Source organism: Scyliorhinus canicula, chromosome 4, assembly GCF_902713615.1.
Source record: "Scyliorhinus canicula chromosome 4, sScyCan1.1, whole genome shotgun sequence".
Classification (NCBI taxonomy): domain Eukaryota; kingdom Metazoa; phylum Chordata; class Chondrichthyes; order Carcharhiniformes; family Scyliorhinidae; genus Scyliorhinus; species Scyliorhinus canicula.
Window position 1 is genome coordinate 100,991,021 of NC_052149.1, and position 12,274 is coordinate 101,003,294.

Genomic DNA, 12,274 nt, shown 5'->3' on the forward strand with positions numbered 1-12,274 from the left:
AGCATATGGATGATAAGGGCATAGTGTAGGTTAGATGGCCTTTAGTTTTTTTTTTCCATGTCGGTGCAACATCGAGGGCCGAAGGGCCTGTACTGCGCTGTATCGTTCTATGTTCTATGTCTGCATGGGTTTCCGCTGGGTGCTCTGGTTTCCTCCCACAGTCCAAAGATGTGCAGGTTAGGTGGATTGGTCTTAGTGCCCAAAAAAAAGAGGTTGGGTGGGGTTACGGGGATAGGGTAGATGTGTGGGCTTGAGTAGGGTGCTCTTTCCAAGGGCCGGTGCAAAGTCGATGGGCCAAATGGCCTCCTTCTGCACTGTGAATTATGGGACTCTGTGACGTCCTTGTTCGTGTGGGCGGGCCTATTTGTTTGACGGACGTCGCATTGTCCAATCAAGATCGCGGAGAATGTGCATGCGTCAGTGTTTGTTTATCAGACGTCAGGAAGGGGCGGGGCCGGGAGCGGCGGCACGCATGCGTGCGGTTCCTTTCCTGTCCATCAAGCGGCAGCCGACACACAGAGTCTGCGGCCTTGTTTACAGGCAGTCGGCCTGCCGAGCCGGCCTCCTGTCATGGCGACCTACATCGGGGCGAGATCCAGGCCCCCGAGACCCAGACCGCGGTACCACGCAGGCGGCTGGTACCCGGAGCCCGAGCGGCACGGTTTCAACCTGCCGCCGCTGGGCGTCTTCCAGGCCCACTGGGCGGATGTGGCGGGCGCACCGCTGCCTCGGCAAAGGGTCATCGGCCGCCGTCTATCGGGTGACATCGGGGGCGGCCCGGGCCGCTGTCAAGCAGTTCGTCCACGACACCAAGTCGGACTACGGCTTCCTGACCGAGAGCGGCGTTTTGGAGGACCTGCAAGGCCACCGAAATATCGGTAAATATAGAGGGCGGTGGACGGGGCCGAGTGGCGACAGCGTTCCTGATTCTGAACTACTCGAATGAAAACCCTGTTGGGATTTCTTTCCATGCCGAAGAAGAGTCACGTTTGACTCAAAACATTAACTGTTTCCTCCAGAAATGCTACCAGAGGCGCTGTGTTTTTTTCCGGCACTTGTTTTTATTTGAGATCATTTTGTGTGAATTAAATCTTAGCGCGGATATCTGAGAATGGCAGAACAGACTTCAGGGCCTTGAGATGTGTAATTTGTGCAATGCACTACTGATATTGGATTATATGGGCAGTAAACTGAAGGGTTCCGGTGCATTTGGATTTTGGAGTAGAGCATAGCTTTGTTTAATTTTGACCTGTTTCAGTGGGTATTTGATGCATGGAAATTCAAATTACAGTTGCAATTCCATTATTCTCTCTATCTCTGTTTTTCTTCTCAGACAAAGATTTTAGGAAGGTTTATATTCAACAACTGCAGGCCTGCTGGCAGCTAGTTAGGCCAAACCATGACCAGATTCTCCCACATTGGTAGAAGTGAAGATGCAGTCGCTGTTGGGAGTAGTTTGATCTTTCCTTCTCTTCCATGCTAGTTTTTCAGTCGATCGCTAAGGTGTCTGTAGCACTGGACATAGTGTCTCCAGGCATCAAATTTAGGGCCTGCACTTGCCACCAATAGTCGACGTAGCACATAGAGACTTTGAGTGAGCCCTTGACATGTATGCATGGGGCCAATTGTCAGCTCTTGTGCCACACAGTCGTGGGCAGCCAGCTGTCATCCATCTGGGCAATGTGACCTGCCTGACGCAGTAGATTTTGCAGAAGGTGGCCGCAATGCTGTGGATGTTGGCTTTTTCCATGATTGAAGTGTGGTCCTGTCAGCTAATCTTGAGCCTGTCAAATGCACTGTATGCTTTCAACAGCCTCTTGTCCACTTCCTTTTCGATGGTGGCATCAAGTCCACTTCCTTTTCTATGGTGGCATCAACAGAGATGTGCTCCCTAAATGGGTGAATTGGTTAATAGCATTCAGCCGGTTTTCTCTGGCAATGCTTGGTGGTCCATAATACTGCTCTTTGATGATTCTTCTAGGTTAAATTGAAAGGCTGTAATTTCCTTGATCCAACAATGCAAAAAATTGATACTTTCTATGCTGATTTTGGCCCATGCAACTTTTGCCAAAATGCCTTGTGTATCCAATCAGCATATGGCCACATTTCAAAACCAGTCATGTCCCCAGTAAAGGAGGAGGTTACATACTATCATGAATTTTGTAAATCTCTTATCTTTTTAATGTTCCCCAACTTAAATGTTCATATTATTATTGTGTCTGCTTTTCATTTTTAAATGAAGCAGTTTCAGATGCTAGTAACAACATTCAAAGATCTGGAAGATACAGTGCAGATCTTAGTAAAGACAAATATATCAAATACCAGAAGAATATCATCCGGTTCAGTTGAACCTAACATTTTAGGCATCGGTTTACAGCTACTCAAAATTGACGCAAATGGAAGAAACTTGTGTTGTGGAAGCAGTGTTGAGTTAAATGGGGCTTTTGCAGACGTGACACAGGATTGTGGAAGTAATGAAGTAAAGCTGTGCATTGTTTTGATGTAAATTTCTACAGGCAAACTTAGGGAAGGCGCAACTGCTTTGCCACACCACAAGCCTTAGTGTAAATTCTGGGCCTTTGGGTTGGGGAGGTTTTGGCAGGATATGTAGCCAGTTCCTTGAAAAGATAAAGAACCTGCATATTTAGAGCACCTTTCATGCCCTCAAAGTGCTTTACAGTCAATGAAATGCTTTTCCAAGTGGAGTCACAGTTGTAATGCAGGAAACCGGTCTTGCAATCTGTAAATCTGGTAAGCAAACCGATTTGTTCCTTTTATAAAGATCGTCAGTTGTGTTGGTCAGGACACCAGGGAGAACTACATTACTCTTTGAATACTGCCATACAATCTTTCACATCATCTGCAGGGCAAATTGAGCCTGAATTTAGCACATCATCTGAAAGTCAGGATTAGGACAAGAACAATTTGGTGTTTGGTCATTCAAATGTACCACTCTTCACAGAGGTGTCTCACAATTAACTTGTAATTAGATGAATTAACATTCAGCCCACACTGTACTAGCAATTGCTTTGCCCTGGAACATTCAATAATCATGATGTGGAGATGCTGGCATTGGACTCGGGTGGGCACAGTAAGAAGTCTTACAACACCAGGTTAAAGTGCAACAGGTTTGTTTCGAATCACTAGCTTTCAGAGTGCATCTCCTTCATCAGCTGAGTGAAGAGGTGGGTTCCACAACCACGTATATAGACAAAGTCAATGATGCAAGATGATACTTTGAATGCGAGTCTTCACAGGTAATTACGTCTTTGTAGGTCCAGATGGAGTGACTGGAGAGAGAGATCCCTCTTCTCTCCAGTCGCTTTGTCTGGACCTTTAAATACTTAATTACCTGTGAAGACTCGCAGTCAAAGAATCATCTTGCATCATTGACTGTCTATATATGTGGTTGTGGAGCCCACCTCTTCACTCACCCAATTCAATAATCTTTATTAGTATCACAAGTAGGCTTACATTAACACTGCAATGGGGTTACTGTGAAAATCCCTAGTCACCACACTATGGTGCCTGTTCAGGTGCACCGAGGGAGAATTCAGAATGTCTATTTCACCTAACAAGCACGTCTTTCGGGACTTCTGCGAGGAAACCGGAGCACCAGGGGGAAACCTACTGGGACACGGGGAGAATGTGCAAACTCCACACAGACAGTGACCCAAGCTGGGAATTGAACCCGGGTCTCTGGCATTGAAGCAACAGTGCTAGCCACTGCTACACTGCATCTTGATTTGTGCAATCGTGATTTTTCTTCCCAATAGTATACAAGCCAAAAAATGCATCTTTGCTCTACTTCTAAAACGCTAAAATTGTGCAGTCCTGTACGAAAGCTCAATGTAACAAGTTGCCTATTATATTCTAATCTTCTATGTTTCAAATTGTGCAGCAATGATACCAAGCAACTATGCAAGGTCAAGTAAAAGAAATATTTTTGCTGTAAAAGAGTTTTGCGAACACAACTCCAATATCCTTAGTGAGTCAGGGAACTTGGATTGTACCCATACAAGTGGTAGACGTGTCTAAAAGGCTTACTCAAAGTTAAAAGAATGAAGTCAGCAGCTGTAATGGTGAAAAAAATATTTTTTCCTGCTACCTAAATAATTGAATGTGTGGGGACTGGCATCTAGATTTACCACAGATACCTAACAGCATTTCAGTGAAATCTCTCTCCCTATTGTACAAATCCCATTCTTATTTGACTTTTTCAAAAATGTACAGTGAATTCAGGTCCCCGCACTTCCACTTAGAACCTATGATTCTGCATTCTGAATGCAAGATATATATTCTTACCGGTGAACCGTATTCCGGTAAAAAATTTCCAATTAGCACATTCCCTTTCCAACCTGTCCCTGGTGTAACGCAAGAGCTCAAGCTGCCTTTATCACATGTTGTAAAATACTTGAAGCTAAGTTTTCTCACATCGAATAGTAAATTGCATCAAGGGCCATTGTGCATATTCACCTACTTACCCTTTCGTATGGCTCTTTGGAGCAGAAGCTGTTGTCACAGTTTTAATGTCAAGTTCCTAACCAGTCCAATGCCCTACTGGAGAGCAAGTATAACTCCAGGGCACCCTTAAATTTGATTTGGGAATAAGGTGTTATATGCTCCGTAGTTTGGTTCAAGTTTGTGCAGTTGTAGCTAGTCGAGCATTTGAGGTTCCACTTGTATATCAGGTGTCACATAGGTCATGTCTGGTCTGAAGTTTATTCAGAGTTCACATATTCCCAAGGGAGATTGAAGCCTGCTTGTTGAGATATTGAGTTGGAGACGTTGGGCGGGATTCTCCGTTGCCCAACGACGATATTGTAATTGGCAATCGGGCGGAGAATTCCTTTTCACTACCGAATCGGGGGGTGGCGCCTGTTTTTGTATCCTCTGCCCCCTCCAAAACGGCATAATCGGTAGTACATCGCACGCTGTTGGGATGACCTCGGGATGTCACCTGGAGGCCCTCCGCGATGCTCCGACCCGATGGGTCGAGTACACAGATAACTTGTGCTCTCAGTTTTCGTTAACCTCACGTGGCGGCTGCGGATTCTTCCCAGAGCCACCATAGTCGAGGGGCGGGGGGGTGACGTACAGCTGGCCGGGGGGGGGGGGGGGGGTGGATTTGGCAAGGACTGTGGGGGGGGCACTGGTGGAGGGTGGCCCAGGGGGGCACTGGTTGGGGGGTGGGTCCAAGGGGGCACTGGTAGGGGGTGGTCCAGGGGGGCACTATCTGGCAAGTCGGGTCCGCGCGCGGCTGGCACTGTGTTGTACGGCGCAACCGCTGCTGGTCATTTGCAGACGCAGCCACGGACCTGACCACTCTCTGACCACTTTTGGCGCGGGAGCCAGGAGTTTTACCCAGTGCTGCTGCTAGCCCCTAACTGGTCCCGAATCGGTGAGGGTTTGGCGCCAATTTTGGCATCGTAAAACACCATTGTTCCCATGCCAGCGTCGGCACTTAGCTGCAAAATTGGAGAATCCAGCCCAGTGATTTTATTTGGAAAGATATTTTCTGTACAAGCTTTTTTCCAGGTTTGATCAATGTTATGGATTGGAGATGTTCAATTTGTGTCCAGGGCGTGTTTGGTAGAACCACATGGTAAGTTGGGGGGGGGGGGGGTCTTAAAGGTCTCCATGGATGGAGAGATCTTAAGTTGCTGCTGTTGAGTTATTTCACGGTGTGTTGCTGTGCCCTGTAAAATGGAGGGAGGGTTGGTAACCACTGAACTGAAGCAGATCTTGGAGTCCTACAATTATCCTCATTACTGACAAAGTTGTGTGTGAAGACTTGAGGCCCATACAGATGCACAGTACACCACTGTCGCAGACCAGAACTGCAGCTGAAGTGCGAACAAAGTTGTTTTTTGCACCCAGCTTGTGCCAGAGTGCTGGGGTTAATATTCACTTGTGTCTTACTCTTTTCAGCCATCGTTCAGAGGTGGTGAGGGAAAGTTAGGGAAGTGGGAAAGGCTCTAACCAAGATGGGTAGGACCTGGGCCATGTCGTAGTTTTTCTCCACTGAGGTGTCATTTGCGATGTTGTGTGCCAAATCATTTAATATGGAACGGAGAAACAATGCATTAGGCAGTACTCTACTTGTAGAAATATTCAGCCATTTTGCCAACTTTGACGTGGCTTCCATATCCTAGAAAAAATTTGCCTAAGTTGTCATGGGAATATTGTCAGTGTAAATAAACTTTGGTGATGATGTGGTGGGTAAGTCGTTTATAGAATCATAGAATTTACAGTGTGGAAGGAGGAGACCATTCGGCCCATTGAGTCTGCACTGGCCCTTGGAAAGAGCATCTCATTTAAGCCCATTCCACCACCCTATCCCCGGAACGCCGCTTAATCTTTTTTGGACATTAAGGGCAATTTATCATGGCCAATCCACCTAACCTGCACATCTTTGGACTGGGAATTGAACTGTGCTAATCATTGTGCTGCAGTGCTGCCCCTGTTATAGATGTTAAAAAGTGTTGGTGCCAGTGTTAGTCTCCAGACTGTTGCTGAGTGTTCTTGGAGTGCTGACCTTGTCTGGTGGGTACACCACATCAATATGTGTAGTTTAGCACATGGTGGCAGCAGCAGGGATAGTTTGAGCATTAGTCGCATTTTCACAGAGTATAGCAGGGCAATCTATGAAAGCAATTCCAGTCAAACTTGCAATGAAAACCAACCTCTGTTTGTGGTGATAGTCAAGCACTTATTCACAGCAACTTTCTCATAAATATATCCAATCTTTACAACTGAAAACACTGCAATTAAATGTTAAATGTATTCTTAATAAAGGGTCATCTACTTGTCCTTTGGCTTTTATTACAAGACTGAGCTGAATGCAGATTACGTATCCCTTTTTAAAAAAAACTGAGCTAATTGCAGCAGACTTCAAGTGTAGTAAGACAGTGGCACGGTGACACAGCTGTTAGCACTGCTGCATCACAGCTCCAGGGACCTGGGTTCAATTCTGGCCTCGAGTGACTGTGTGGACTTTGCACTCAGAGGATTAGATAGGGTGGACAGTGAGAGCCTTTTTCTTCGGATGGTGATGGCTCGCACGAGGGGACATAGCTTTAAATTGAGGGGAGATAGATATACGACAGATGTCAGAGGGTTCTTTACTCAGAGAGTAGTACGGGCGTGGAATAACCTGCCTGCAACAGTAGTGGACTCGCCAACATTAAGGGCATTTAAATGGTCATTGGATAAACATATGGATGATAAGGGAATAGTCTAGATGAGCTTTAGAGTGGTTTCACAGGTCGGCGCAACATCGAGGGCCAAAGGGCCTGTACTGTGCTGTAATGTTCTATGTGTCTGTGTGGGATACCTCTGGGTGCTCCGGTTTCCTCCCACAGTCAAAAGATTTTTTTTTTAAATTTGGAGTACTCAATTATTTTGTTTTTCCAATTAAGGGGCAATTTAGTATGGCCAATCCACCTAACCACATCTTTTTGGGTTGTGGGAGTGAAACCCATGCAGATATGGGGAGAATGTGCAAACTCCACACGGACAGTTACCCAGGGCCGGGAGTCGAACCTGGGTCCCCAGCACTGCAGATTAAGTAAGTGGGTTGGCTGTGTTAAATTGCCCCTTACTGTCCAAAAGGTCAGGTGGTGTTACGGGGATATGGTGGAGGCGTGGGCTTAAGTAGGGTGCTCTTTCCAAGGGCTGGTACAGACTCGATGGGCTGAATGGCCTCTTTCTTCACTAAATTCTATAATCTATGAAATACTGTTGCATTTACACAATGGTCATAATCATGGCACAATAGCTTTCACTGACTTGCCATAGGTCTGTATTCAAACCACAATAGAATAGAATCATAGAATGGTTACAGCGCAGGAGGCAGCCATTTGGCCCGCTGTATCTGTGCCATCTCCCTGCATGAGAAACTGCTTGATCTATACCTCTGTTGAACTTAGTAATAAGCAATGGAACATAATTGAGACATAGGGCCAACTGGATATTGTTCATAAAACACAAGGGATGCTAAGTAATTATGTATCCAAGAGTAGTAGGGACCAAACGTTGATTAATGATTGCATACTCTGTACTTGCCTGATTGTGTGCTGCTCCAACAACACTCAAGAAGCTTGACAACATTCAGGACAAAGCAGCCTGTTTATTGGTATGTCAACAATCATAAACATTCACTCACTCCACCATTGACGCACAGTAACAGCAGTGTGTACAAGATGTGCTGCAGAACCTCACCAAGGCACCTTTGACAGCATCTTCCAGACCTGTGACCTCCACCACCTTGGAAGGTCATGGGCAGCAGATGCATGTCAACACCGGGTTCACCTCCAAGTCATGCACCATCCTGAACCTGGAACTATTTATCACTGCCATACCGTCCCTGTTGCTGGGTCAGATCCTGGAACTACCTTCCGAACAGCACTTGCGTGTTCCAGCAGCAGTTCAGGAAGGTGGTGGTACCGTCCCACGGTTGGGCATTAAATGCTGGTCTAGCCAGCAACATCCATATGCCATGAAATAATATAGAAAACAAAATGTTGGTTGAGAGACTGATATCAGGAGGACGACTTGATCGCCTCCAGATTGTACTGATTTGAATAGGTCTATTTCATCATTTCAAAGATGACCAGACAACATTTAATAATAATCTTTATTAGTGTCACAAGTAGGCTTATATTAACACTGCAATGAAGCTACTGCGAAAATCCACTAGTCGACCCTCTCTGGTGCCTATTCAAACCCATCTGATTTTTAAATATGTGATATGGAAATTCTAAAATGAGAGGGGGTCCGATGATATGACCATATTTTGGTTGCAAAATGAGTATTCTTAGTAATAACTTTTATATTTAGATTTTTCATAAATGAACTTATTAAAAGGAATGGACATCAGCTCAGTGATACCCTTACTTTGAAGTCAAAAGGTTCCTAGTTAATACCTCATTGCAGAATTGAAACCTGAGCAGTCCAGATGCATTGCTACATCATCAAAGATATTTAACACCTATTTAGGTGGGTATAAAAGATTCCACAGTGCTATTGAAGAGGACACAGGACAGTTGTGTTGGTCAACAATCTATCCTCATTGCAGAATCCATTGACAGATTAATTGGTATTCAGCTCATTGCCTGGTACAAATTGGCTGCGGGATTTGCCAACAAATTGAAATGATGTGGGATGGTCAAGGGACATGAAAGTGCACTAAAGGCTATTTATTTTTCTCTCTGAATTGGAGATGTACTTTTATAGATAAATGTGGGAGCGGTTTATTTTTTTTATTGCAATCTCCAAGTGCCAACTTCACTATTGATTTTAACCAGCAACAACACTGACTATTGTGGATTTGTTGAGCTTTGTTTAAAAAAAATTCTTTCTACTTGGACTTGGGACCATGCAGACGCATGGCTAGTTGCCTTTCTCCACTGTTCTGCTCACTTCAAATAGGGTCAAAGCTTTTGAGAGAGACAATGCAAATAACTAAGAGTATTGAAGTAACCTAAATCAACTATGGTCTTTTCCGATTAGTTCATCTCCCCAGCATAATTATAGAATATAGAACAGTACAGCACAGAACAGGCCCTTCGGCCCTCGATGTTGAGCCGAGCAATGATCACCCTACTCAAACCCACGTATCGACCCTATACCCGTAACCCAACAGCCCCCCCCAACCTTACTTTTTTTAGGACACTACGGGCAATTTAGCATGGCCAATCCACCTAACCCGCACATCTTTGGACTGTGGGAGGAAACCGGAGCACCCGGAGGGAACCCACGCACACACGGGGAGGACGTGCAGACTCCGCACAAACAGTGACCCAGCCGGGAATCGAACCTGGGACCCTGGAGCTGTGAAGCATTTATGCTAACCACCATGCTACCGTGCTGCCCCACGGTAGCTCAGCATTTTCTTCAAGCAATTCTTCATTGGATACATAACTGCACTCACCTGTTAAATTTTTTAAGCAAGTACTATAGACAGCAAAATTCACTCTGTCCCTGGAGTTTGCACATTCTCTCCATGTTTGTGTGGCTTTCACTCCCACAACCCAACGATGTGCAGGTAGGTGGATTGGACATGCTAAATTGCCCCTTAATTCGAAAAAATGAATTGGGTACTCTAAATTTATTTTAAAAAATAAACTCACTCTGTCCCATTGTCTCTGGCAGCACCCCTTTAGCCACTGTATCCTCAAACATCTCCACCAACAGCGGCACCAGCTTACCCAAAAACTTCTAAAACTCCACCGGGAAACCATCTGGCCGCTGTGCCTTACCCGTCTGCATCCTCCCTATCGCCGCCCGCATTTCTTCCATCCCCACTGGCTCTTCCAATCGTGTCCTCTCCTACTTTAGGACACTCCAACTGTCCCAAACTTCCCTCATATCTGATTTATCTTCCAGAGACTGATTTATATAATTTTTTATAAAACTCCTGAAATGCCTCGTTCACCTGCTCCAGTGCCACCACCAACTCCCCTGCCCCATCCCGAACCCGAACAATCTCTCACAGCCGCCTGCCGACAGCTCAGTGGCTGACCTTCTAGTACTCTGGAAAGATTTGCAGCTTAATAATTGTGCACCTATTTAGAAACTCAATTTGGAAGATTGCTATGAAATATTAATTGTTCAAGATTAATCATGGCATACAAAAATAAAATATTTATCATGTTGCCAGTTCATGCAGATGTTAGCAAGCATGCTACCAAACCATGGCAAAGTAACCATAGACCTAAAGGCCTCGTGCTTTAATCTCCAGATAGTGTACAGAGTAAATGGTGCTTTGGAGTTGTTTCACATTTCACATGCTCAATGTTGGCTCTAATGAGTAGAAAGCTTGTAACACAAGTTGCAAACAACAAGCCATAATTGTATTTTCTGATGTTCCATGAAATTTAATTTATATTTTCCTCTTTATACTTTCAGTGACTTTATATGGGAGATTTTCTAACGTGTCCTATACGAATCAACGTTCTAACTGCATTTTGCTGGAATTATTGGACGTCAGTGTCTCTGAGCTGCTGCTACACTCCATTAATCGAGGCCACTCAATGTGGATGATCCAGCACTGTGCTCGGGATGTTCTGAATGCACTAGCTTTTATTCATCGAGAGGGTTACGTACATGCAGACCTCAAACCATGTAATATCCTCTGGAGTGCGGAAGATGAATGCTTTAAACTCATTGACTTTGGGCTCAGTTTTCAAGAAGGAAATCAGGTAAATTGTATGGCCAGATTCATTACTGTAGGTATGGAGCATAAATGTATGAACTTGTGCTAAAAACATAATTGGGAAAAAAAATCACTTTCCAGTTCTCTTGACACCAAATACCTTACCAGACTGATTAAAAACAAAATGCCTTCATTTCCATGTAACTTCTGATAACTGCCTGATCTGTCGTTTCCATTTCTGCCGACGTAGGACGAGGTTTAGGAACTGATTTACAGGATGTCAGGGAACATGTTACTCTGATATGCAGGAATATCCGTAGTTTCAAAATGATAAGCAATGAGGAAAAATGTAGAATTTCCGGAATTGCACTTTACATTTCTGTAGCATCTTAAGCCATGTATAAGTCAGAAATCAGGTTGCAGCTCCAAAAATGTTTTGAGCAATGATTTTAGTATTTTATAGTGGGGATAATGACAGGTACAAAAGTTGTTTTTTCTATGTGCATTTATCTAGAGGAGGAGGGTGTTAGGAGCTGACATTTCTAGAACTTAGCAACTCAACAGTGTGAACTTAGAACTGTGTGCGCACTGAATAAGTTTCAACAAGAATATTCAGTGTTCACGTTATTGCATGAGATTCTGAGATTTCAGGTGTTTGCTGCACTAATCATTTGAGAAATTATTTCCCCTTAAAACTGTATCACTTGACATCACGATGAATTAAATGGTAAAATGTGAGCAACTTGGCTTCTGCTGGCTAGATATTTTAAGTAATTACAAATCAATTATGCAGCAAATGTGATCTAATGCATCCTCCAAATAAATTGTAATATACAAACACAGTTTAAACTTTAAGTTGCGGACGTCGGTCCGAAGCCAGTAAATGTTTTTTTCCTGCAAAAATGTAATTGTCCATGTGCCATAGAAATTGCTGACGCAATACGTTTTTCCCCCCAAGAAAACCCTCCAATGCCACCTTGTATTTAATTACCACCTTAACGTAGGAAAAAGTTCTAAGATGCTTCAAAGGATCATTATCAAAATGCATAAATGTAATAACATGAGTAAAGGGTTGGACATTGCTTTCTTGAGGGTAAGAAATTAAACTGACAATCA

General features: G+C 44.3%; 1 protein-coding gene across 1 annotated transcript in view; it reads left to right on the forward strand.

Moving 5' to 3' along the window:
- Positions 1-451: 451 nt before the first annotated feature.
- The window catches only part of uhmk1 (U2AF homology motif (UHM) kinase 1), a 36,723-nt gene continuing 24,900 nt past the window's right edge, over positions 452-12,274 (forward strand). The window contains exons 1-2 of the mRNA XM_038794906.1: positions 452-878; positions 10,912-11,204. Coding sequence (XP_038650834.1) covers positions 473-878; positions 10,912-11,204 — 699 coding nt within the window. The 5' untranslated portion in view covers positions 452-472. The remainder of the gene's footprint in view (positions 879-10,911; positions 11,205-12,274) is intronic.